Consider the following 26,541-nt stretch of genomic DNA (forward strand, 5'->3'; position numbering starts at 1 on the left):
CACTAAAAAAATTACATGTGACCCTATGACCTGAGAGGAGGATTGATTTTTGGTATCAAAATGCTTGTGCAGCAGCATTAAGAGAGGGATAATATCAAAGACAATTGATGAATACAAAATCTTTTCCACAAAAAGACTCAATTCTGCCCACATAATTCCACTTGTGGACAATCAAATCAGTTCTAGTTGGAAGCATCAGCAGCTTGTTTCACACCAGCTGCAAAGAAGTCAGAAATGACTTCTAGAGGCATGCCCTTGGTCTCAGGCACCTTCAAGTAAACAAAAAACCAGGCAATTATGCACCCAGCAACATAGATTCCAAAGACACCAGCAAAGCCAATGGAGGAAAGCATCACAGGAAATGAATATGTGATGATGATGTCTCCAATCCAAAAAGTGAGGGCACAAATGGCAATGCAGAGGCCGCGGACTCGAGTAGGGAAGATCTCTGCGCAAAGAATGTTTGGGATCACCCCGAAAGCCATGACGAAGCAGCAGAGGTAGACCACAACACTAGCAGTGGAGATTGTTGCATTGAGAATACTGCCCAAGTTGACAATGTTAACAAACACCAGTAAAGCGAGGGACAATATCAGGATTGGTATTGTGGATAGCAGCAGTGACCTACACAAGAAGAAAGACAAAGGAAAGCTTCCTGTGTTCATATCGATTTCGGGTTCAGTGGCATGACTCAGATTCTAAAGTTGCAGTGTATTTGATAAGAAAATAGGTTGTCTGAAATTCAGTGGTATTAGAATGAGAGTTTACCTTCTGCCAGCTTTATCCATTAGCCACATGGAAGTAGCTATGCAAGGAAGCATTAAAAATGTTGTGATGGAACTTAAGAAGAGAGATGCAGAGGTTGAATTCATCCCTATATTAGACAGAAGAACTGCTACGCCTGCTTGCTCATAAACCTGAGGAGTGTAGTAGAGAACCCCATTTATGCCAGCAACCTGCAGAGGTGAAAAGAAAAGGCATAAGAAGGCTGAAATACAAAGCAGCTGCCCATCAGGTCAAATTGAACAAGGAAAGCTCTTACCAAATCACTACTGCAACATAAGGTTAAATTTTACCTGCTGAAGAATTTGAAGTCCTATCCCAACAATCAGTGCACGCTTGACTCCTGGTTCCAAAAGGTCTCCCCATTTTGGACCTTTAACAGCAGCGTCTGATGTAGGAACCATTTCTGGGCCAACAGCACGTAGACTTGTCGGATCCTTGGCAGAAACAGCAGGCTGGCTAACCAGACCAGCATCTTGAATGAGTTCACTTTCTTGCCTTACACCAATTGAAACAACTGATGCAGGCTGAGATCCTAGTCCACTCTCCTGGTGCAAATAGACTCTTTGATATCCTCCTTCCTTCTTCCCATCTTCGTCCACCCGCTCGGAGTACTTATAAGCCAGCTGCCAACCTCCACCTATATCCATACTACTGCCATTGCCTGCTTCAGCCGCTTCAATATTACCTTGCATCAGGATGGTATTGCATCTCACACCTAAAACACTACCGCCAGACCTAGGCGTGCTTACGTCCTTGTCCATGCTCGTTGTTTGGCGTGAGATCAATGGACTTCTCAAAGTGTCATCACAATAAACCCGGGGTGTTTCAGATTCGTGGTCCTCACCATCCGTTTGGCTCTCCATGTCCCAGTGATCATTTTTGTTATGATACTCCCCTGCATTCAAAATACTGCCTAGATTTGGATAGTGCATGCTTCCCTTGCTTCCTCTCTCAGAGAGCTTCTCATGGACACTACCAAAGAGAGTGACAAGAGGATCCATTAGAGGGATGCTTTGGTTTGCCGCGCTGCCATGGTGAGATGTCAAACTCTGTCCAGTTACAGGTTGGGCTATATATGACAAGCTCTCTTCAGGACCATACAATCTCATTTGATCTTTCTCTTCAGTTGTTGCCTGGTTATTGGCAAGCAAGTTGGCTGGACTTATAATGTACTCTTCCAATGTTGTCTCTCTGCCAATGCTAAGACCCTCAACTAGCAAAGTCAACTCACCTGAAGATCGTAAAAGCCTCAGACTCAGAGTTAGCTCTAAAATATCAATTACATGAAGGAAATGGGAACAAAAAAGAAGACCAACTTAGGCACCTGAAACATCTTCCCTGCCATTAAGTCGTTGCAGAACTTGTTTGGCTTCGAGAATTCGACCCTTACTCACAAGCCACCTAGGGGATTCAGGCAGGTAAAACACCGCCAAAGAAAAATAAACTAGTGATGGAATGGAAACAACCCCTAGCATCAATCTCCAGCTTGGTGAATCCATCATTGACATTCCAAACACCATGCAGTAGGACAAGAACATCCCACCAGAACCAGTGAACTGTGGAAGGGTATTCAATGTTCCTCTTATATCTGGCGGTGCTATCTCAGATATATAGGCAGGAACAAGAGTAACAGCCAGACCAGTTCCAAATCCATCCAATAGCCTCGCGAAAAGTAAGACATAAACATTGGGAGACAACAACATTACCAGACCACTAATGAAGAAAAGAGCAGATGAAATGATTAGCATCGTACGCCGTCCTAGCCAGTCTGATGCCGGTCCAGAGAATGTTGTTATGAAAGTAGCTCCAATAAGGGATGTGGCTACAATTAGCCCCTCAAATGTTGGTTGACTTTCCAATTCAAATTCCTTTTTGATATAATGAACAGACCCTGCAACATTTTTGTGTAACAAAGCAGAATTATTAACATAACCCCTTTCTTATGCTTCTGAAAATTGAATATTGTGGCAGAGATAAATGAATTGATAAACACAGAAAACATAAATTTATGGTACTCGCCTGCAATGACTGAATTATCCCATCCTTGCAACAAATTCCCAACTGCTGCAGCAACCGCGACAAACACAGCTCCCCTCATTTTTTTCTTCAGTGACCAAGTACTATTTTCAAAATCCAAAAGAGGATTCAGATCACAGTGCAAGAATTGCTGAACCTTTTCTTAGATTATGTATTAGTATGCACAAAGACTTAGATGGCGGTGCTGCGTTTCCCACTGGTGGTCACCAAATCTGCATAAAGATGGCAATAACATCATTGCTATATGAATAAAAAACAAGCCAGACAATCACTTTCAAAAAACAGATAGAAAACATAAGCATATCTTGATGGTGTTAATATTCATACACATTGAACTTCAAAGTATGAAACTTCGTGAAATATTCAAATATGTCAAAACCAATATAACAGTAGACAGAGGAGATGAGTATAGAGACCTTCCAAAGCAGGCGCGGTAAACATGCAATGCAAATTTTATTACCAAAAGAAATGTCAATAAAACAAGTTGGATTCTCTGCGTTAAAAATATCTTTGTCGTTCATTGGTTGTTTTTTCAAATTGCAAAAGAAAAACTCTACCTATTAGCATGGCTCTCGAAATGTGAAGAAGGTAAAGCCACACGTCAAATATAACCATGGCTGAGGAACTTGGTTTGCAGCAGATCTTGTGCTTCCCATTAGATTTTTGAATTTTGGAGGAGACAGACAAATGAATAAGAGTGACCACAACTTCTGATGGTTCTAGAAATATACAAACTTGGTATTGTTTTGATTTTGTGTCACAGTCTGGCTAGAGAAAATTACTTTTTATTATTGTAACAATTATGTAATTAATTCTACCAAATAGGTAAGTGATATAGTCAACAGATATGAACAGATGAATATACATGAATTTAATATCTGGAAATTTAATCTAGCTTCCTTTTATATATATATATATATATATATATATATATAGTGGACCACTAATCAACGGTGCAATTACAGAAAGAAAAAGAAGAAAGCCTTTTACACCTTGCAGTGAGTTTAAGGTCATGAATTCAACGACAACGTATCATCCTAAGAATGTTCTCAACCTTCTGTAATTTATCTGGCACCCAACAAGCACCAAGATTTTTATTTTTTATTTTTATTTTTGTTGCTAGCAGAGCGGACCAAAAGCCGAAGCCCAAACAAAAACAAAGGAACAATGGTGGCCCTAAAATCTTCAGCCCAACAGGCCCACAATAGAAGGGAGTCCGAAATGAATATAACGACATAGAACAGAACTCAAAACAGCATCATCAATTTTCTTGACTGCTAAGTCAACCTCTCAGAAATATCTGCCTGCTTTGCACCCACAGAAAAGAACTCAGAGGTGAATTCAAGGGGCATGCGCTTTGTTTCCGGCACCTTCAAGAACACAAACACCCAAGAAATGGTGTGCAAGACCAATGGAGGTGAGTATGATAGGCAATGTGTAAGTGACAATGACGTCTCCAATCCAAAATGTGAGGGCACATATGGGGATGCAGAGGCCGCGAACGCAAGTGGGGAAGATCTCGGAGCAAAGAATGTTAGGAATTGGTCCAAAGCCCATGACAAAGCAGCAGAAGTAGACCACCACACTGATGGTGGAAATTGTTGCATTGACAACAGAACCCATATGGACAAGTTGTCCGAAACTTAATTCTAGGAGAGTCCCCGTCAGTACAGGCAGCGTCGTCAACAACAGTGACCTGCAATGGAGACAGAAGAGTATAAAGATGAAGGGAAAAGTTCAGGCTTTGATTAGTGGCACAAAGGGACAACTATACCTTCTGCCAGTGGCATCCATTAGTCTCATGGCAATGCCTATGGATGGAAGCATCATCAACAAGGTTGTTAGAGCACTTACGAGAATAGAGGCAGAGGTGGAGCTAAGGCCCAAATTTGATAAGAGAATTGCAACCCCTGCTTGCTCAAGAATCTGAGGAGTGTAATATAGAACCCCATTTATGCCAGAAAACTGCAAGGACAAAAAACAACCGAGCATTAGAGCACGGAGGAAAAACAAAAATTATCGAAATTAGAAACTATTTGTACCAACTTACTCCATAGCACTAAAGAATTTGCATTGCTACCCCAACAACTAAAAAAGTGATATTGGCTGCTAATCTTGTCAAAAAGATGGATTTTCATTAAATAAATAGCACCATGCCAGTCTAAAATGGGTTTTGCTCGGTTTTCAAGATGGGTCTTTTAGCACCAAAAATTGTAATTTGGCTTAAATAGACCCCACCACATGTGGCAAACACTGGACAGGAGCAAAACTCAGGTAGTGCGCTCTCTCCCTGAAAGTCTCGAACGGAGAAATACCCAGCTAGCAATGGAAAATGCAAAGAGGTAAGACTGGTTAGTTTTTTGCTTCTTTTCCTACCCCAAGTGTTCATGCATGTAGAAACTGCTGCTTGATTTTGATTTTTGTAACTAATATTTGATTACCATGTTTCTAGATTAGATCTGATTATGTTTAGATTTCAGCTTGAGCTTAGCTTTCCTGTTCAAAGTATGAATCTTTTCAGTGATGTGTAGCGTCGTCTGCAATCTTGTCTTGCAGAGAAATATGCTTAAAGCGAGAAATTTGATTTCTCTGAAAAAACGAAATTGGGGTCTAGAACAACCATCACAAGCACCCAGAAGTTTTTGTTTTGGTGGTGAAAAAGCACCCAGAAGTTGAAGAAAGAGAAAAAGTGGGGTTTTTTTGTTTTGGTTGTTTTGCACTTGCAGAAAAAGCGGAAAACTTTATTATTGTGTTGCTTTGTAGAGAAAAGGGTTTGTAATGGAAGGAGGGTCAAGCCACAACTTCGTTCCTCCTTCAGCTGGTTTTGATAAGTCATGTGTTTTGGATGTCAAACCTCTGCGTAGTTTGATTCCAGTGTTTCCAGATGCGTCTCAGGCCCCTCCCTTTGCATGCATGCCTCCCTTCGGCCATAGATATTCTTCATTTTACCCATTTCATGTACCACAAGGCTCTCGAACCTCACCTAATCTCAATAGTGAGAATCCTTCCCCAATGAGGACGACGGGTCTCATGCCCGCTCCAATTCGGTCATACAGAGCCCCCGCCCCATCTGGGCCACTTGGAGAAAGAGGTTCATCAATGGGTGGGGCAGAAGATGAGGATGGGCATTTTGATGCTCATCTAGGTTCTAGTTCATCAAGAAAGAAGACTGTGAAAGTTAGTTCATCTCGAAAGAAGAACAAGAAAAGTAGAGATGGTGATTCATTAACAAACAATGGGTCGGGAGTGAACTTTGTTTCTGTTATGACTCCATTTCAACTAGAAGACGGTAACAGGGAGTTGGTTAACTATGTGCTCATGAATTTTGATGCATTGCGGAGAAGGATCTGCCAAATCGAAGATGCCAGGGAATCGAAAAATGTGCTTGCACATTTGAAAGCTGGTAACATTGTGATGAGCAAAAAGATTCGAACAAACATGAGGAAGAGAATTGGGGTTGTGCCTGGAGTTGAGATTGGCGACATTTTCTATTTCCGAATGGAAATGTGTGCAGTTGGATTGCATGCTCCGCCAATGGCTGGAATTGACTTCATATCTGGGAAGGGTGATGCTGAAAAAGATCCATTGGCCTTAAGCATTGTTTCTTCAGGAGGCTATGATGATGACACAGAGGACAGTGATGTCTTGATATATAGTGGTCAGGGTGGGTATACCCATAACAATAAGCAGGTGGCTGATCAGAAGCTTGAAAGGGGTAATCTTGCTCTTGAGAGGAGCTTGAATCATGGCAATGAAGTCCGAGTGATTCGTGGTGTGAAAGATGAGGTTATTTCAACAACAAAGGTCTATGTGTATGATGGCCTATATAAAGTCCACGAGTCATGGACAGAAAGAGGGAAATCTGGTTGCAATATATTCAAGTACAAGTTAGTGAGGGTGCCTGGGCAGCCTGGTGCTTTTGCAGTTTGGCAAACTATTCGTAAGTGGAAGGATGGTTTTTCGTCAAGGGCTGGACTTGTTCTTCAAGACCTCACTTCAGGGACTGAACCTATACCTGTTTGCCTTGTAAATGAGGTTGATAACGAGAAGGGGTTGGCTTCTTTCACGTATTTTCCTAAACTGAAATATTCTAAATCTTTCACTTCAATGCCGCCTTCTTTTGTCTGCAATTGCCACAATGCATGCCTCCCAGGTGATATGAATTGCTCTTGCATTCAGAAAAATGGAGGTTCTTTTCCTTATACTGGCAATGGGATCCTAGTCAGCCGGAAGCAATTGTTACATGAATGTGGTCCTACATGTCCATGCTCTCCCAACTGCAAAAACAGAGTATCCCAAACTGGTGTAAAATTGCGCTTGGAAGTGTTTAAGACAAAGGATAGGGGCTGGGGCCTCCGGTCGTGGGATTCTATTCGTGCTGGTACTTTTATTTGTGAGTATGCTGGTGAAGTTATTGATGAAGTGAAGTTAAAGCATAAAGGAGATGAAGGTGAAGATGATGAATATATTTTTGATACAGGCCGTAATTATGACTCGTTTAAGTGGAATTATGAACCAGGACTACTAGAGGAGACTTCTAATGACATAAATGTGGATTATAACATCCCATATCGCCTAATCATAAGTGCCAAGAATGTTGGGAACGTAGCTCGGTTCATTAATCACAGTTGCTCACCAAATGTCTTTTGGCAACCGGTTCTATATGAACACAACAGTCAGTCTTGTCTTCATATTGCTTTTTTTGCCATCAGACACATTCCGCCCATGACAGAGTTGACATATGATTATGGCAATTCATGTTCCAATGAAGCTGACAATGACAATGGATCCCACCGGAAAAAGAAATGCTTATGTGGATCATCAAAATGCCGGGGTTATTTTGGTTGATTATGTAGGTTATAAAATAGACAGCCGGTGCCAAGAAACATGATCCTGGCTAGTAAGTATGTAACTTCACCATGTTTTAATGTTTTTGAACTTAGTGTAACTGTGATTTTGTTGTTGTTGATCTTTCAATCTGCGGTCAATGGTTAAGGTTCTAGAAACCGTTAATCATGGTGCCGACAAACATGATCCTGGTTATAAAGTTTGGAATCTCCATCATGTTTATATGGTTTTGAACTTTTATGTTGTTTGTTTATATGGTTTTATATGGTTCGGCGTTATATGCTTATTAGATTTTTCCTGAAATAAGACATTTGAAAGAGAACTAAATATAAGACCTAAAGCGAGAGTTTGCCATAAGTACAGTATGAGCACAGAAACTATAAGCAAACGGTTTGAATTCCCATTAGCCCTTTCTTGAGGACCAAGGATTACTTTCAGCTTCTACTAAAGCATCATATCTTTGCTCATCGTCCAGTTGTTTTCAAAAGATGACTAGCTAGAATCTCAGCGTCCAAAGATTATATATACAAAAACTGTCCAGATCAACGTGAATATAATAACAACACAGCAGGCACTGGTGTTCACTTAATTTAGTGTTATTGTGCCTCCTTTCCTCTACCTAAGACACAGAACATAACTCAAAACAGCATCATCAATCCCTTGACTGCTAAGTCAAACTTTCAGCAATGTCTGCCTGCTTTGCACCCACAGAAAAGAACTCAGAGATGACTTCTAGGGGCATTCCCTTTGTTTCCGGCACCTTTAAGAACACAAACACCCAAGAAATCGTGCACACAACAGCATATATGGCAAAGACACCAGCAAGACCAATGGAGGTGAGCATGATAGGTAATGTGTAAGTGACAATGATGTCTCCAATCCAAAATGTTAGCGCACATATGGCGATGCAGAGGCCGCGAACGCGAGTGGGGAAGATTTCGGAGCAAAGAATGTTAGGAATTGGTCCAAAGCCCATGACAAAGCAGCAGAAGTAGACCACCACACTGATGGTGGAAATTGTTGCATTAACAACCGAACCCATATGGACAAGTTGTCCGAAAATTAGTACCAGGAGAGTCCCCGTCAGCACAGGTAGCGTCGCCAGCAACAGCGACCTACAACGAAGACAGAAGAGTATAAGATGAAGGGAAAAGCTCAGGCTATGCTTAGTGGAACAGTGGGACAGCGATACCTTCTGCCAGAGGTATCCATTAGTCTCATGGCAATGCCTATAGATGGAAGCATCAACAAGGTTGTGAGAGCACTTATGAGGATAGAGGCAGAAGTGGAACTAAGGCCCAAATTTGATAAGAGAATTGCCACCCCTGCTTGCTCAAGAATCTGAGGAGTGTAATATAGAACCCCATTTATGCCAGAAAACTGCAAGGACCAAAAAACAACCAAGCATTAGAGCAGAGAGAACAAAAAATTTCTCATATAATCGAAACTATTTGTACCACATTTACTCGAAAACATGAATTAGTACCTGCTGAAGAATTTGAATTGCTACCCCAACAAACAATGCACGCTTGACTCCTGGTTCTAGAAGATCAGACCAACTGGATCCTTGAACAGTTTCTGGGGTGTCAACCTTTTCTTGTCCAAGATGCTGGCTCAGTTGGTTCTTTTTAGAAAGTACTGAAGGTTGGCTAACCAGAGCAGAAGCTTGAAAATATTCGCCGTCTTGAGGGAAGTCAGGACCACCAGCAACTGAAAGCATTGAGCCTCGCCGCGACTCAAGTGCACCCTCCTGATGCAAATAGACCCTTTGATACTCTCCTTCCTTTTTTCCATCCTTGCCAACTTTTTCAGAATACTTATAAGCCAACTGCCATCCTCCTCCGATGTCCATACTACTCACAGCTTCACCACCACCAGCCCCTGGCATGAGGCTGCTATTGCGCCTCATGCCGAAGAAGCTACTGGACTTTCTAGGCAGCATGTCATTTACCATACTGGCTGATTGTCGACCTTTGAGCAACGGCCTTCGCACATTGTCCTCAACATCATTCCCGGCTGCATTGCCATCTCCCTCCAAATCCCAATGCTCAAACTTACCCTGGCTTTCAGGTGGCGCCATGTTAAGAATGCTGCCCATGTTTGGCAAAGTAAGAAGGCTGCGCATGCTTCCTGTGTTTTCAGGATAAAGCTTCTCATGGACACTGCCAAATAGAGTTACAAGAGGATCCACATAAGGCACATTTGGATTCAACAAGCTTCCTTGCCGGGACACCAAGCCAAGATTGGCTTGTCCTGTGACAGATTTGGCAATCATTGAGGCCCTCCCCTCCTCCGGTCCATACAGCCTTATTTGGTCTTTCTCTGTAGTCATTTCGCGGCCATCGGTGCCCTCACTGGCTGGACCAATTATGTACTCTTCTAATGATGCTTCACCTCCAACTCCAAGACCCTCAAACAACAAAGCCAACTCGCCTGCAAATCAGTAAAGCCTAACACATTCAGCATCCAAAAAATCGAAAAAAGTAAAAACAACCTCCCTATATTTTCGAACATAAGCACAATATCAGCACGAAAAACAGAAGCTTTCATCAGCTAATGGTACTACTTTATGCACCTGAAACATCTTCCCTGCCGCGGAGTCTCTGCAGAACCTGCTTGGCCTCAGCCATCCTTCCTTTACTAACAAGCCACCTTGGAGACTCAGGCAGGTAAAACACAGTCAATGCAAAATAAAGTAAAGAAGGAATAGAAAGAACCCCAAGCATCAATCTCCAATTGGGTGCTTCCATCAATGACATACTAAACACCATGCAGTAAGACATAAACATCCCTCCAGAACCAGTAAACTGGGGGAGAGTATTTAGCAGCCCTCTAATCTCAGGTGGGGCGGTTTCGGATATGTAGACTGGGACAAGAGTAACAGCCAGACCAATCCCAAACCCATCCAAAAGCCTTGCCAAAAGTAACACATAAACATTTGGAGCCCAAAGCATTACCAGACCGCTGAGAAAATATAGAACTGATGAGATTATCAGCATTGGACGCCTTCCTAGCGAATCTGATACTGGCCCTGAGAATGTTGTGATAACTGTGGCCCCAATCAGTGACATGGCCACAATTAGCCCTTCAATCGTTGGTTGAGTTTCCAACTTAAATTCCCTTTTGATGTAAAGAACAGCCCCTGCACATTGGTTTCTAATGTCACAGCCTCCATTACAAATACTAAATCATAAATACATATGCCTACTTTGGTACATTCTTTTGGTAACAAGGAAAACTCCATGACTCGCTTTATAAAGCTTTAAATTAAACACGAATACGTGCAATCACCGGCATATTTTAGTAGTGCCTCAAATGAGATCCCAAAGATTTATTATTTAAACTTTCCTAGATATATTGATTAAGGAGGATACATATACATACCTGCAATGGTTGCATTGTCCCATCCTTGCAACAAGTTTCCTATTGTAGCAGCAATGGCTACAAGAACAGATCCCCACATTGTTTTCTGCCACAATATTTGTAACCCAGAATTTAATTCAGCAAGAGGAACACAGAAACTCTTGTCCTTTGTAGCATCAACCTTGACAATACACACATAGATTAATTAGTGAGCCTAATTTCAATTAAACCAAATGCCAAAATATTTGCTTTGTTGAATGAAAGAATGTTGTTTATACCTTTCAAGAACGGAGAGAAACCATGAATTTGAAGTACATTATCTGATCTTGGAACCAAAAGAGAAGTACATATTTGATGTCCAAGCAATCTAGTTTTGGGAAAATGCAACATGAAATGATGAGAGATCTGAGAAGAAGTGATGCAGCTAGTGGTTTTGGGCTTTAACAGGTCCAAAAACTTGTCCTGAAATTCCTAGTATGCCTCTTGAACCAACCACACAACATGTAGCCCTCTTCTTTCGCTTAAGTAGTGGGCAACTGTAACTACCTAATTTTTTCAATTCTCTCCTCTAATACCGGTGGTGTAAAAAGTGAAACAATCAATGAGAGAAAAAAATCAAAAATCAAAAATCAAAATCAAAATCAAAGGTTTAGAATAGGTGGTCCAAGTTGACATAAATTACTAGATTACCACATAGGAAACATGAAGAAGTTTATTTAACGTCAAAGCCTACTAGGGTGTCATGAAGTCCACAAATTTCCCAAATTTATAATCAAGTTGTAGACGCTTCGGTTTGGCTCCAAGGAGTTTCGGTTTTTAAAATTGGAACCAATTCAATTTTGCACAAAGGAGTTTCAGTTTTGAAATCAAGGAATGACTTGAAATATTAAGATTTCTTTTCTTTTTTTTCTTTTTTCCCTTTCTTATAAAGCAAAATAATAAAAATAAATAATTTTTTTTGTTGCAATGGTAACACTCTATTCCATATTGCAATAGCCATGGCATTGGCCCCTTCTTGGGGTGTTTTCATGATTGAGAATAATCTATATCTCAATCTATTCCATATTCCGCAAGTTGCATGTCCATGACTTTGACTAGCCATAAAATTGAGTTTCTCCTCTAGCCTTGCTATCATGTCAACGACATTCTGAATAAATTTTGCACGTGCAAGTCGTATATAACCTCATGCACGACGTGCATGTAAGAACCAACTTATATAACAACAGAACTCTCGTACGTACATGTTATGAAAGGGAAGCTATGTATAATGTATGTATACGGATTGAAATTTTTGCTCTCTCTCTCTCTCTATATATATTGGACCTATATATGGTTGGATAAGAATAATGCAAAGCAGTAGTATAGAGTTATTTACATCAACACTTCTTAAGGTTTTTTGTGTTTTTACAAACCTTCTTAGGGTCTCAAAAATTACACGAACACCCCTTGAGGTTTTAATTTGTTTTCACAAAATTCATTTTCGTTAATTATTTGTCCAAAAATTGATGATTTCACTGGAGAAAAAAAAAACTTATGCAAATGACAAATTAACCTCAATGAAATATATGCAATTTAATCTCAAATGTCAATTTTGTTATTTGGAGAAATTTATTTATTTATTTTTGTAAAATCATCAATCTTTGGATGAAAAATCAATGAAATTTAGTTTTGTGAAAACAATTTAAAACCTAATGGGGTATTCATATAATTTCTAAAATTCCAAGAAATTTTATGAAAAAGTCAAAAGTCTCAAAAAGTGTTAGTGTAAATAACTTTTTTTTTCCACCCATTTAATTACTCACATCCAAGTTACACATGTATGTGCTTAAATTGGAGGTTCATTAATTATTATTTTCTAGGTTATTTCTAGTGGGAGTGATAAAACATGGCCTGGGGTGCTGGTCCACAATTGCTAAGGAGTTTGTGTCAACTAAGACCCCACATCAAGTTGCCATATATGCTGAGTCTTTCTTTATGCGTCTCCAGAAACCATTTCTATATAACTTGGGCTTCAAGAGGACAAAGCAATTACCAACAATCATTCCTCCTCGTGAATTGGATTTGAACTTACCACCACCTGATAATTATTCATCAAGCTCAAAGTCCCCTGCTCCTACAGCCATGGCCACTCCAGCAGCATCTGGTTCAAACTCTATGTCTCTTCAAAAGCTGGACAAGTACACCTCCCCCTTTTTCCCCCTGGAGGCTTCTTCAGATGAAAGGAGTGCTAAAACTACTCCACCTGTGGAGCCCGAGATGCCGGTGAGCCTCCGTGCTTTGGCTGAGGAACCTAAGCCTATTAAAATCAGTCTTGCGCTGCCTGAGTTTGAGAGAGACAATGAAATGGAAGAGGAAGAGCTCAACCTAGAGCTCACCTTAGGTCGTGGGGGCACCAGCTAGAATAATAAGGATATTCAGGCTCGTTTGTGTCCTATTGGGTTATGTTCTTTTTTTTTATGTTGATCTTGATTTCAGGGGTGATTTGTGTGTGGTTTGTTTAGTTTTTGGTTTTGGTGTTTTTTGTTCTGAGAATGCTGCACTAGGCCAGCATTAGTCATTGTGTATGATGTTTTTCTTTTTGGATATCAAGTGTCCTTTTATGTGATGTAGATCCTACCGTAATGAGAACTCATCTAGCTTTTTAGTTTTAATCCCTTTTTTCTTTTCTTGTTGAGGTTATATTTTCAATATAGCGAACTGTAGGACTCAAAACTCTTAATTTATCTTAATATGAGTTTATGAAGGATTTCAAAACGAGATATATATGTATGAAAGAAGGGCGCGAAAGGGAAATGACTGTTATATATTAACTATAATGTTATATATTAACTATAATTTAAGGATTCAAATCAAGAGCACTCATCGAAACTTTTGAAAAGAAGTTATATACGTAAGAAGAGCACGCGAAAGAGAAGTAACCGTTATAAAATGATTATAATCATCATTAGAATAGATAATATATTTTGAAGCATTTTAGTTTAATTAATATTTCATAAGAATATTAATGTTTAAGTACTCATTAGTCATTTGTCAAAGTATTTGAATTCTACTCTCTTTTTTAAGAATGAATTCTACCATTTTTTTATGTAGTATTGCTCCTTTTATGACAACAAGATTCATCCGCTATCCCCACATTGCAGCATTTTATTTTTATTTCATTTGTGTTTCTTCACTTTTCTCAATATAAAATGATTAATTATTTAGTAATTATTATCTAATATTTACATATTAATTGTTGGTTTAATTTGCGTTTTCTTCATTTCTCAAAAATAATTAAAGAACAACTTTATCCTTGCATATCTTATCTTTTTTTCATTAATTATTTTCTTGGTTAACATCTTAGATATGGGTTTTCTTGGTTGTCCGAACTAAGGTGCAGCGTATGAAGACGAATACATATATGGATGATTCACCGCCAAATCATAGCAGTTTTGTCCTTCATGAATTTAGACAATAAGATTTATCAACTTTTTTGGTAAGTTTGCATAATTTCTTACATGTATACATGAACTAAGTGCACGTATGATTTTTGGATATGTATCATGTAACTGTTACGAGACTCAGTGCACTCCTCTTTTATAAAAAATAAGTTAAGAAATTACATCGTCATGACACTTTAAAATGTCCAATTCATCGCCAAATCATAGTATGAACTTGGACAATAAAATTTACTTAAACTTTTTGGTAAGTTTGCATCAGCGTTTATATGTATATACATGAAACCAAGCACACATATAAGTCGTGGATATGCATCCAGTGTTCCGACACTCCTTTTTCATGAAAATATAATTAAGGTAATAAATTAATTATATCTTTATGAATGTAGAATGACTTATTTGGAGTGGCAATAATAACTCCGTATGTATCCACGGTATATAAGAGCGAGGATCAATTGATGTATCTTCTCTTCGTCGAAGTCACTAGCTTTGGCTAATTAATTATGGAAACATTATGTTTTTCTAAGGGTCCTCTATGTTACCCTAGTAGGTTCTCGAACAACTTATCCCGACCACCCCAACCTGAAAAACCTAATGACGATCAATGGACCTTCGATGAGAACAAGAGGTTTGAAAATGCTCTCACAGAGCTCAATCTTGATGCCCCATACCTCTTTCAGAAAATAAGAACTAGGGTTCCTGAGAAAACTGTTGCACAAGTTAAGAATCACTTCGAAGCATTATTTGAAGACATTTTGATGATTGAATCAGGTCATATAGCTGTGCCCGAGTACAACAAGATTAGTATTGAAAGCAAAGTTACAACAAAACCATTCAGAAGGAAACGTACTCCATGGACCAAGCATGAACACAAGTAAGTATATAATTTATATTCGCCTCTTACAAATATATGATTCTGATTTACAGTATGATAATCTGACAAAATAAGTAACTTGCTCTTTGTTAACTAGCTAGCTTTCAAATTTTTCATTTTTAACTTTTTAGCATGATTTCTATTTGTGTGTATATATATATATATGAACAAAATTCATGTGTAAATTGTTTTGGGGTGATTTATATATATATGAACAGGTTGTTCTTGAAGGGGTTAGAACAATATGGGAAGGGAGATTGGAGGAGCATTTCCAGGTTCTGCGTAGTAACAAGGACCCCAACTCAAGTTGCAAGTCATGCCCAGAAGTACTTCCTTCGCGTTAATCAACCCTAGGCACAAATTTCCCCATCAAAATGCTTGGAGGCTGCTTGTGTTAGGGGTCGTCTTGGGCAGCAAAAACCCAAAAGCAAAATTTGGTCAAAATTAGCTTAATGGGCTCGGGCCCAACAAGTCTTTTAAGCCATACTTTCCAAGATCACTGTGATAGGCCCAATCTAATCGCAGCCACAATTCAGAATAGTCATCAAGACGACGTCGTATTAGTTGGCTCTCTCTAAATTTCATGTACAAATGGCAAGCCTCGTCTTTGGGTTAATAGCTTGATTTTTTTTATCTTCTTCTATTTATCTAGCTTATTTATTTATCACCTTAACATGATGCTTGAGCTATAACGCTATTAGTGGTAGAGTTATAATTTTTATATTGAAAGGCCAAAATCTAAAACGTAATCTTGTATTGTATTTTGAAAGTGTGACGGAAAAAGTTAGTGATATATTATTATATAACTAATTTTTTGGATTAAGAAATTCATAATCTCATGATGGATTTTCTATATGCAGCTAGTAATCTGTCTCCCGTTCTACTCCAGATAAAAACATGTAGCCAATGACAAAAATTGATGTATAATATAAAAAGAAATCAATAGATATTTGTTTCTTTCATGATTCTCGTGCTTCAATAACATTGACAGTTACCAAACAAATAAACAGAGTGTCCATATGTAATCTGCACAGTGTAGCCACGAGAGCAAGAAAGAAAAATTGGGTCTGGTTTTATCCACATCTTCTCAGGTGAAGAAAAGCCACCCAAATAACATTATAATATTTCCAATCAAACGTATTCATTTTAGCCACATCCACCACCTTTTGCCTATCATTCAAGAGATGCACACGTATTAAAACATTACCTCCTCAAAGTGCCCCAATCATAGAAATGAGATTATGTTAACCCCATACAAGTTCCAACTTAGTGCAGAAAGTACCCCTCAATCATCTGATGATGATGATGATAATTACAATTTATGCGTACGTAAGTAACTGTTAATTATATAAATTTTTGTGAATTTGTGAATTTGAAGAAATATATGAGATGGTGTTTTTTCTTTTTGTCAACTGCCAACAGAACTGTACATCAATTATATGGTTTTTCAATCCCCTTGATAAGAATTTTTTTTTTTTTTTTAATGAAATGGCCACGGCTCTTTCACATGGGCAAAGAGCCAAATGCTTGCCAAAACTTAGGCGAATTTAATAGGCTTAAGCCCCTCTGGTCGTGAACATATGCTTAGGTTGGGTGCAGGAAATCGCATTGTGGAGCTGTTGTTCCCTATATATCAACAACCCAACAGGGGCTGCAAACCTGTAACATGCATGCCACACCACCTCTGGGTCCTCATGTAATAAAATTGACAAATGCCAGATTTGATATATTTTCGTCTAAAATGCAACCACCTGAATCTATATTGGCCCACACCATTTTAGTCTTTTCCTTGCCTGGTAGGGCCTCACAGTGGTCAAGGGTCCCAGGGAAGGTGGTGGTCTTCATGCTTCAATGGACCTTCCTGGAAACTAGGGTTTTCTTTTCTTTTTCAATTCACACCCATGAGATGAGCTGTAAAGAAGTGAGGTGAGACATGTGAATATGATAGAATTTTGATGGTGATGCGATTATATATAGTTGGATTTGGATTTTTGCCTTTTTCTTCATTTGGAACCCATAAAATTCGGAAAAGGACGGGTTTTTTATCTGGTTTTCCTTTGTTTAATGCAAGTGATATTAGAAGAGGGAGAATCAAATTTAGAATATCGAATGCATGAGTAAATCTTCTAATAATGCATGAGTAAATCTTCTAATAGATGGCGACTGCCTCATTACTCCAACATCTAAGTACAATTAACTAACCGACCTTCAACTTGAACACCACGCAATTTACCATAGTAATTTCCAAATCACCACACCTAAATATCCCATACGAAATTTCACCTCCTTCCAGTAAAAACCCTGCTTCCCCACTTCAGTTTCCATGCTTGAGATATACAGGGTTTGCTTCTTTTTTTGAAGCTGCAACTGTTTTAACTGAAGCATCTGAATGCAACTCTACTCAGAAAGAATATGGAAAGTAACTGGGAGCAAAGCAACAACCTATTAAGTAGTTTGACCCCCAAAAAAAAAAAAAAAGAAAAAAAAAAGAAGAAGAAACAAAACCTATTAAGTAAGAATTAGGCATCCATCTGGATTTTGGAAGCAGTACTTCCTAAACGGATCAGCAACAATGAAGTGAACATAAAAAGATTCTAAATTCTCTTTGAATGGAAACAAATTCTATTACAAGTGGTAGGTGATACACGGAGATATCATAAACAATGGAGGTCATATACAGAGTACAACATTTTTTCTTTTCTCCTATATGCCGGCTGAATCGAACATAAATCAGAAGGTCAAATTTACTAAATCAGCAACAATGAAGTGAACATAAAAAGATTCTAAATTCTCTTTGAATGGAAACAAATTCTATTACAAGTGGTAGGTGATACACGGAGATATCATAAACAATGGAGGTGATATACAGAGTACAACATTTTTTCTTTTCTCCTATATGCCGGCTGAATTGTACACCTCATTTGACACAGAGACAACAGAAATACAGATGGACGAAAAAAAAAAATTGTAAAAAATAACAGGAAAAAACAGATATACAATTTGGTATGCAAGAGTCAATGGAACAATTTTAGAAACCCACCGCATTAGTTGACGTTGATTCGTAGTCTCATTTTTCATCTAGCCTGCTAATAGCTGGTGTTCCTGTGAGAAAAACAATAAGAAAGGTGCATGAGTGGCAAAAGAAAGTCACTGCAAACTTCATCAAATTGGCCCTAGTAGTACTAGTTAAGATATTTTTAATCATACACGCTCACAAGCCAGAAAAACAAAGTCCTAAAAAGGGGATGAAGATGGTGCCACCACAGTAGGGTCAAAGAGTTTTTCATTCATGCTGTTAGTGAACTAGGCAAAAGTAATATGCATAAATTCCATTTTTACAGTAAATAAGTCAATTCACCATAATATTGTTTTGACAACTTACTCGTTTGAAATTATCGTGTCTCTTGTCAGGAATTCAATGATTATTCAGGCCTTCACATAATCTCCACCGCTGCGCTTCCTTTTGTTTGACCGCGAGAAGAAGCAGATTTGAGCCCAAGTCTTCTTCTGCTTAGCAGGTTGTGCTTTAACTTCTCTTTTCACGACAAGCTCAGTCATGTATTGAACAACAGCCTAAGATGCACCAAGAAAGTACAGTTAGCCTTGAGATAAAACCTACAGGACCTATTTGATAAAAGAAGGTCAACACAACAGAGGAAACTTACTTGTGCCCCCTTTTCGGCAATGTGTCTTGGTGGCACTTCAAGAGGGTTTTCTTCAACACGCAGAACACGCAGTCGCGTGAGCATCCTGAAGGAGTCAGGGAGAACCCGTATCTGGTTGTTACTGATATCCAACTCTTCAAGCATCTCAAGGTTCCCAATAGACCTTGGTAGGTATCTCAGATCAGCAAAGTTGTTTCCAATGTTCATCTTGACCAGTGAGGTGGCAAAACACAAGTTCTCAGGCACAGACTCAAGCTCATTGAAACTTACATCCAGCTCCCTCAGGCTCAATAGAGACGACACGGTTGTGGGCAACTGTTTGATGTTATTGTAACGCACAGACAAAACCTCCAGGCTCTCAATCTTTCCCACAGCTTCAGGAAGTGCTTTAAGCCTATTATAGTCTGCACGGAGCTCTTTAAGCGAGGAACAATGACCGATAGTATGGGGAATTTCTTCAATATCATTGGTCTCCACATTCAATATCTTGAGGCTAGCAAGGGACCCAATTGAGTCAGGAAGCGCAGGGAGCCTATTTGAGCTCAAATCGAGCTCTTCAAGACGCACCAATCGGCCAAAGGTAGCAGGCAGAGCAGTCAAGTCATTTGCACTAAGGTCTAGAGAGACAAGGCTAAGAAGATCTCCAATAGCGTCAGGCAGCTGAGCAATCCTGTTTGAATGCAAATCCAATTTGGTCAAGGAGGAAAGACCTCCAATGGTGGATGGGAGGACCAAAATCCGGTTTTCAGACAAATCAAGGGAGACCAATCTAGAAAGCTTTCCTATTGAGTCGGGCAGCCATTCAATTTGATCCATCAACTTGTTGCGAAGATTAAGATCTTTAGTTCCTTTCTTGGCCAAGACTTCAATTAGACTCGCTAGCTTTATTAGACTCAATTTCTCACTCTCCTGACCTATAAACCACGAAACACAAACAATCAAACAACAAACCCCACATTGTCTAAATAAGCAGAGAGCCCAACAACCAATTCAAACCAATAAATTAAAAGAAATATTATAGTGTAAGATGATAGATACCCACCTCCAGTTGAATTGAGAGCAGAACCAGGCTTCAGAGACGAATCGACTATCTGGGGTGTGGAAGAAACAGCAGGCCGAGCCCCAATTCCATCAACGAAGAACTGTTTCTTGGCCTTGTTGACCATAAAACTGTCGTCTCTGCTCACTCTGACTGAAGAAGACTTAGCAACAATTTCGTTGTTGTCAGAGTGGAACACATGCGCAGCAGAGGCAGAAGAAGGAGAGGGCTTGTGTGGAACCGCAGAAACGGAATTCGAATTCGAAATCATGGTAGTCGTTTTCTTCGCAGAAGAAGAAGAAGTAGAATTGGGAGAAGCGACGCAAGTTGAAGCTCTCTGAATGAAATCATCGAACAGGTTGTGGAGGTTTTCAAGATCGAGCAATTTCAAGGCCTCCCGCTTCTGCTCCTTGCTGTGGAAGTAGACCAAGCTCCTCTGCATCTCCTGCAACACCATGAATAGCTCTTCGGGGACTTGCAATGTCTTGGTCTGCCTGGCAATGGCGTCGAGCCTGGCCTGGTCTTCCTTCTCCACATTCTGAACCAGAGCCACGGCGGCTTCCACCTCGTCCACGCCTGGCCTCGCCGGCAAAGATCTGTGAATTCTCATGATCTCTTCCACCACTTGGTCCACTGACTGAAACGCCGTCGTTTCCATTCTTATTCGCTTCTGTAAGCAAATAAAAAATCAAACTTTGGATTTTGGGTGTTGAAGATGTGAAGTTGGGCAAATGGGGCAGTGGGAGGAGGAGGATGTGGAGAGTAGAGAGTGGGGTGGCTGGTTATGAAATTTGGAGGCAAAAAGACAAGCTTTGCCTGAAATCAATTCTAAGACTCTCTCTTGCGTCGTCGTCTTACAAATCCAGCTATTTCCATGCTCTCTCTCTCTCTCTCTCTCTCTCTCTCTCTCTCTCTCTCTCAATCTTCTTTGGCGGATTTTTTTATTTTTATATATAAGAGAAAAGAAAATTGGCTTTACTAAAAAATACAAGGCAAAAGTCTCTTTCTAGTCCTTGTATTTTATTGAATTTTTCCGCTTTAGTTTGTGTTGTTTTAATTTATGCAACTTAATTCATGTAGTTTGATATTAATTATCATTTAAGCACACGTTTAAATTTTCATTTGATTTCGTAATGCAGTAAGTACATGAAGGGATATTTCAAATGAAAATTGGGATGTGTCCTTGAATTGGAAATATCAACTATATTAGTAAATTGTAAAAATCAAAATTATGGGGACCAAAATGAAAAAAGTCAACAAACAAAAAGGGACTACAAGAGAATTTTTTGTCTAAATATAAAAAGAGAAATTTGATATTTTTGATGGCTGTAGCGTGAAACCGATTATGACTCATGGACTGATCGGTTATCAGGGGGGACTGTCAGCTCCCACGACCACCACCACTTAAATTTCCAAAATTACCCTCCTGTGCAAAACTGCTAACCGCCGTTTGTTTTAGGCTTTAATTAATCAAATTAAACTATTTATTGCACTCCCTTGACGTAGGACCCACGCAACGCAAACCCCCCTACACGCCCGGTCCAAAACAAGACGGAAGCGAGGGGCATACACGTCAAATTGAAAGCTTGCCATCGGCCGCTCGTGAATGAATTTCACCCATCACTAAAATTGTTTGCACTCTATAATTAACAAGTTATGTCATTTTTATTGGAAATATAATCCGTAATTGCCATTTTTGAATTAGAACAATATTACTCTGATCAAGTAGCTCCTAATTTAATGATGATTTTCTGTCCAATATTAGTAGAAATTTCAATTTCAATTTTTTGATAAATTACTTTATGGTACTAAAGTTTTGTTTGCAAGATAGAACTCGTATACGTGTTATTGTTATAATATAGTAACAACAAATATCCACTTATATAACACATGTAAGAAACCACATGTTCGTATTTCATTACTAATTATAATAATAATAATTATTATTATTATTTTACAACAAAGAGGCTAATGCCCAAACACAAAGGCCCTATTTGGTTCACGGAATAAATTTAAGGAAAAATCACTTTTCATGTCATTTCCCAAAAGATAAGAAATGAAAGATTCTTTTTCCACTTTTGTTAATACAGGAAAAGTAATTGGGAGATATCATTTTATTTTATTTTTCATGTTTGTTTTGAGTATGAATGGAAAACAAAATTTGTATAATTTTCCAATTATACATATATTAAATCAAATTAAAAAAATGCATTTAATGATATACTGTAATTCTAAATTATTAATGGAGACAAAATTGTCAAGAAAAATGTGTACTTAATGTTGACTTATTTTCCCAAACATTCTCATAAGGAGGGAAAATAAAACCCAAGTTCGTAGAAGGGATTCACTTTTTCCCCCTACTTTCTTACGTGTGAGACAATTATTTTTCATATCTGGACTTATTAAATATGAAAAAATAATTAATTTTTCATTCTCAAATCTCCTTTTTTATGAACCAAACAGGACTAAAAAGAAAACAACTAAGCACTAAAGAAACGGGGCCTGAAAGCACCACTAACATCAGCAGCCGGAATATCCACAAGGAAGGAACCACAATTATTTTAAGTTTCCCACTAACATCAGCAGCCGGAATATCCACAAGGAAGGAACCACAATTATTTTAAGTTTCCTATAAAATAATTATCTATCAACGCTCATTAAATTGCGACCGTTAATGTATATTTTACACATAGGCCAAAGGGGAAAATAGGCGGTTGTTGAATTGGATATTATGGGAGACCTGGGCTATAAGCTGGTGGGGCTGCTAGTCCAACGGACAACCAACGAGTGGGATTGGATTGGGTCCATTGGGGTGGGGGGGCTGTGCAGTAAATGCAGTGTCCAGGTGTCCACGTTGGGATGTGTGACACGTGTTGCTGTTGTTGCTTCATGGATCATGGGTTGGAAAATTGGATGTCCAACCGTATCCAGCTGGCAATTACTGCTCACGCCATAACCGTTTTATCCACATCTTATTTTTTCCCTTTGTTTTTAATTTAATTTTTTAATTTAATTTTGGTTTCGCGATGGATGATAGATTTCTGGTAACTGCTACTATCATAGTTTGAGTGAGGAGGACTCTCCTCTCCATCGCCTCACATGCTCTGCTTTTCTCTTGTCCAATGTGTCCTTTCCCTTTTTCACTTGTTGACTATGACACTGGTATCACTTCTGTCCCATTGGCCTTCTCATTTATTTGAGAAAACAAAATCTTTCTCCAATTCAAATTTGGTATACAAACAATTCCCCCACACTAACTGATTACATGACAAGTGCAAGAAGATTATTCTCTCATAGGAACTAATTATGTGACTGATATGTGAAAATTTGAATGTGACTGACTCGTTCTATACACCAATATAATTGTATGTACTATACTTCGGTTGTTATATTAGTTCGATACGAGTAATAATGAGGAAGAGGGAATTGAACCTCATACTTCGGTGCATGATAAATACTCTTAATAACTTAAACGATAATTGTTAGTCAAGGTGTCATGGGTTTTACATGAAAATGCAATTTGGTCATTGAGAATTTTTTTAGCCAAATTAGTCATTATGTTTCCCCAAGTTTAAAATTTATGGATATTCCATTATCTTCTGTTAACTTCCATTTAGTGCAATTTTATGAATTTTGTTTATGAAGCATGTTCAGTCTTCTTTCTCCAACTCAATGAGTTATGGTATATTGTGCGATTAGCGTTTAACAAATTGAGGGAAATATTGGGCTGAAATCAAAATTGTGAGTTACAATGTCACAGATTGGATGCAATATTGAAGCTTGAATCAATTGAGTGAGAACCGTGTTGTGACTTCAGATAGCAAGGAGACGTAATCAATGTTATATAGAGCACCAAAAATATATTGGTAAGTTGTTGATTTCATTTTAATTTTATTTGACCTTTTTAATTTTCTTTATACCTCACAATTTCGATTTTAACCCAAGATCAATTTGTAAACCGTAATAGCACAACATACCCTAACTCGTGGACGTGCTTCTTAAAAAATTAATTAATTAATTAATAACTACACTTAAGAGAATGTCTATGAATTGTAAACTTTTGGAAACACAGTGACCAATTTGGCTATATATTTTTTCCAAGTGACCAAATAATTTATAAAAAAAAACTATTATTAATCTTTTTATATATGAAAAAAAAAAAAAAAAAAAAACCTTTTGGGTACGGGAGTATTGAATGAGCATGCTAGTAAGCTTTACAGACTGGAGTCATGTTCACTTGGGCTAAAATGATTGGACTTGGGCCTTATCTACGACATTCAGAACCTTGTTGTTTTGATGTGTTACGGGCCGTTGGAGCTCACCTTAATTCTTCAGCAACGAAGATTTCCCTGGCCCATGGGCTGAGCCAATTTTATTAACGGTTTTCTTCAAAGTCAGGAAAAAAAACTTTTCTCTTTACAGAGTATAGCCGAGCGGCTATATTATTTATTGGAAAAACATGCGTTTTTTAAAAATATTTCAAATAGCATAGCCGCGCGGCTATACTCTTTTCAAAAAAAGCACGCGTCTTTTTTTAAAAAGTTTAAAATAGTATCGCCACGCGGCTATACTCTTTAAATACTATATTTAAACAGTATAGCCGGTTGGCAATACTCCGGTTTTTTAATTTTTAAAATAAATAGTATAGCCGCACGGCTATATTCTGTAAATATCTACCCCAATCCTTTTTTTAATGTAATTATTTTTCACTGATTTTCATTTATCTATAAAAGTAGTTTAGGGCATGATCCATTACTATTAGGCCATTGCCCGAGTTTCTATTTTATATTATATATTTTTTTACTTTCTCAGAGTTATTATTACTCGTATAAAGAATTTGCCATTTTCCCGTTTAATACTCGTATTATACACGTACGTATATTTTTTTTTAATAATACTTCCGTTTTCCATATTCATCTTAAAGAGTCAATAAAATTCAAGTTTTTTTTTTATAAAGCAAACATATAGTGCACATATTGTATATGGATGTACATATTTTTCATGTTTAATACAAGTATTTTTTACAAAATTTTCAATAATACACAAACAATACACGTATTATACACACAATACTCGCATATTATTGAATAAAAATAAAATATATTCAAACATTTAAATACTAATTATTCAGTAAGTAAATAATAATCAAAACATAACAACTAATTAAAGTAATTAAAAAAGAGAAATTCAGATTGTGCAATTTAATGGGTATAGCCGTTCGGCTATACTCTTAAAGAATTCTATTGATAGAGTATGGCCGCCCGGCTATATGTTTTAAATATTCTATTCACAGAGTATAGCCGCTCGGCTATACGCTTTACGAAAAACGAAAACCGCTTGTCCTTTGTTAAAAGAGTTCAAAATAGCAAGTGTAAGATCTCTACAGGAAGGTATAGTCCCTCTCAAACCATATTTTCAGCCTTCCTCTAGAGTCATCAAAGATTAACACTCTCACTCCTCATTTCACTGCTTCTCCTTTCTTTGAGAGTCTCCGAGTGTGTGTGTCTGGACCAGACTTGTTTGCTTCAGCACAGAATTCAGCCAAAGTTCTTCTCAAGCAGCAGAGTTCAGAATTCAGATAATTAATAATAATAGCACATTGGCATTTTATATGACTCTCAAGTACAAGTGTCAAGTGCAGCATAAATATTTTCATGTTTGTTGGTTTGTTATTCTATTTCCATTGAGATACTTAAAAGAGTATGGAAGCAAAATGACAGAGCTATCAAAGAGAATAACAGAAGTTACACTGATGAGCTTAGTAGAAAACTTTGTGAAGGAATTTTTCAATTTCGAATTTCCTAACTGTCAAGGTCACCTGAGAATAATCAACTACTCACCCCCACAGACTGTTTCATAACAAGGAGTTGAAGGGCTTGGCATGCACACTGACATGAGCTGCATAACAATTGTTTATCAAGATGAAATTGGTGGTGGGCTTCAAGTGAGATCCGAGGAAGGGAAATGGATGGAGATAGAACCATGTGATGAAACTCTTGTGGTAAACATAGGGGACTCGATGCAAGCATGGAGCAACGGCAAGTTAAGGTCATCTGAGCACAGGGTTGTTTTAAAGCAACGTGTTAGCAGATTCTCACTGGCTTTCTTTTGGTGCTTTGAATATGAAAAGGTGATTTATGCCTCACAGGAAGTGGTAGCAGATTATTTGAAGTTCAGAGAAAGCAATGAGGAAGGAAAGTTTGAGAAAGTTGGCTTCACTGTAAAAGAGTTTCATGGAAATACAGGTTGAACATTGTTTAAAATTTTAGTATAGACGAATTTTTATAGTTGTTGATGGTTGATTGTTGATTATTCCCTTCATGAGAGTGGTTGCCATGAATATGAAAGCTAATTTGGGATTGAAAAATATAAGAGAGCATTGGCCTTTGGGTGTGTCATTGATTAATGATGGGTTCTAAAACTTTATGTTAATTATCTTGAAACCATGTCCATATGTGTGTTTATATGATGAAATATTAATGCTGTTGCGGA

The 26,541-nt window shown here is 38.2% G+C and overlaps 4 protein-coding genes and 1 pseudogene across 4 annotated transcripts; 2 read left to right on the forward strand and 3 right to left on the reverse strand.

The window, feature by feature from the left end:
- Positions 1–182: 182 nt before the first annotated feature.
- On the reverse strand, positions 183–2,884 carry LOC117635108 (monosaccharide-sensing protein 2-like). Its single transcript, XM_034369451.1, has 5 exons — positions 2,806–2,884; positions 2,111–2,677; positions 1,077–2,017; positions 769–956; positions 183–624 (listed from the first exon to the last, which is right to left on the reverse strand). Exons 1-5 carry the CDS (start codon positions 2,882–2,884, stop codon positions 183–185), a joined length of 2,217 nt encoding a protein of 738 aa, XP_034225342.1.
- Positions 2,885–4,099: 1,215 nt separating this feature from the next.
- On the forward strand, positions 4,100–7,924 carry LOC117635814 (histone-lysine N-methyltransferase, H3 lysine-9 specific SUVH3-like). Its single transcript, XM_034370182.1, has 2 exons — positions 4,100–5,165; positions 5,380–7,924. Exon 2 carries the CDS (start codon positions 5,602–5,604, stop codon positions 7,669–7,671), a length of 2,070 nt encoding a protein of 689 aa, XP_034226073.1. The 5' UTR covers positions 4,100–5,165; positions 5,380–5,601; the 3' UTR covers positions 7,672–7,924.
- Positions 7,925–8,099: 175 nt separating this feature from the next.
- Positions 8,100–11,491, reverse strand: LOC117634509 (monosaccharide-sensing protein 2-like). Its single transcript, XM_034368650.1, has 6 exons — positions 11,313–11,491; positions 11,056–11,215; positions 10,247–10,813; positions 9,158–10,104; positions 8,864–9,051; positions 8,100–8,786 (listed from the first exon to the last, which is right to left on the reverse strand). The coding sequence occupies exons 2-6, from the start codon at positions 11,132–11,134 to the stop codon at positions 8,339–8,341; spliced, it is 2,229 nt and encodes a 742-aa protein (XP_034224541.1). The 5' UTR covers positions 11,135–11,215; positions 11,313–11,491; the 3' UTR covers positions 8,100–8,338.
- A 6,621-nt stretch (positions 11,492–18,112) lies between these two features.
- LOC117635159 (plant intracellular Ras-group-related LRR protein 4-like) lies at positions 18,113–20,960 on the reverse strand. Its single transcript, XM_034369503.1, has 4 exons — positions 20,053–20,960; positions 19,011–19,924; positions 18,728–18,918; positions 18,113–18,447 (listed from the first exon to the last, which is right to left on the reverse strand). The coding sequence occupies exons 1-3, from the start codon at positions 20,705–20,707 to the stop codon at positions 18,772–18,774; spliced, it is 1,716 nt and encodes a 571-aa protein (XP_034225394.1). The 5' UTR covers positions 20,708–20,960; the 3' UTR covers positions 18,113–18,447; positions 18,728–18,771.
- Positions 20,961–25,253: 4,293 nt separating this feature from the next.
- LOC117635484 lies at positions 25,254–26,299 on the forward strand (annotated as a pseudogene).
- Positions 26,300–26,541: the final 242 nt, after the last annotated feature.

The sequence above is a fragment of the Prunus dulcis genome, chromosome 7 (genome assembly GCF_902201215.1).
Source record: "Prunus dulcis chromosome 7, ALMONDv2, whole genome shotgun sequence".
In the NCBI taxonomy this organism is placed as follows: Eukaryota; Viridiplantae; Streptophyta; class Magnoliopsida; order Rosales; family Rosaceae; genus Prunus; species Prunus dulcis.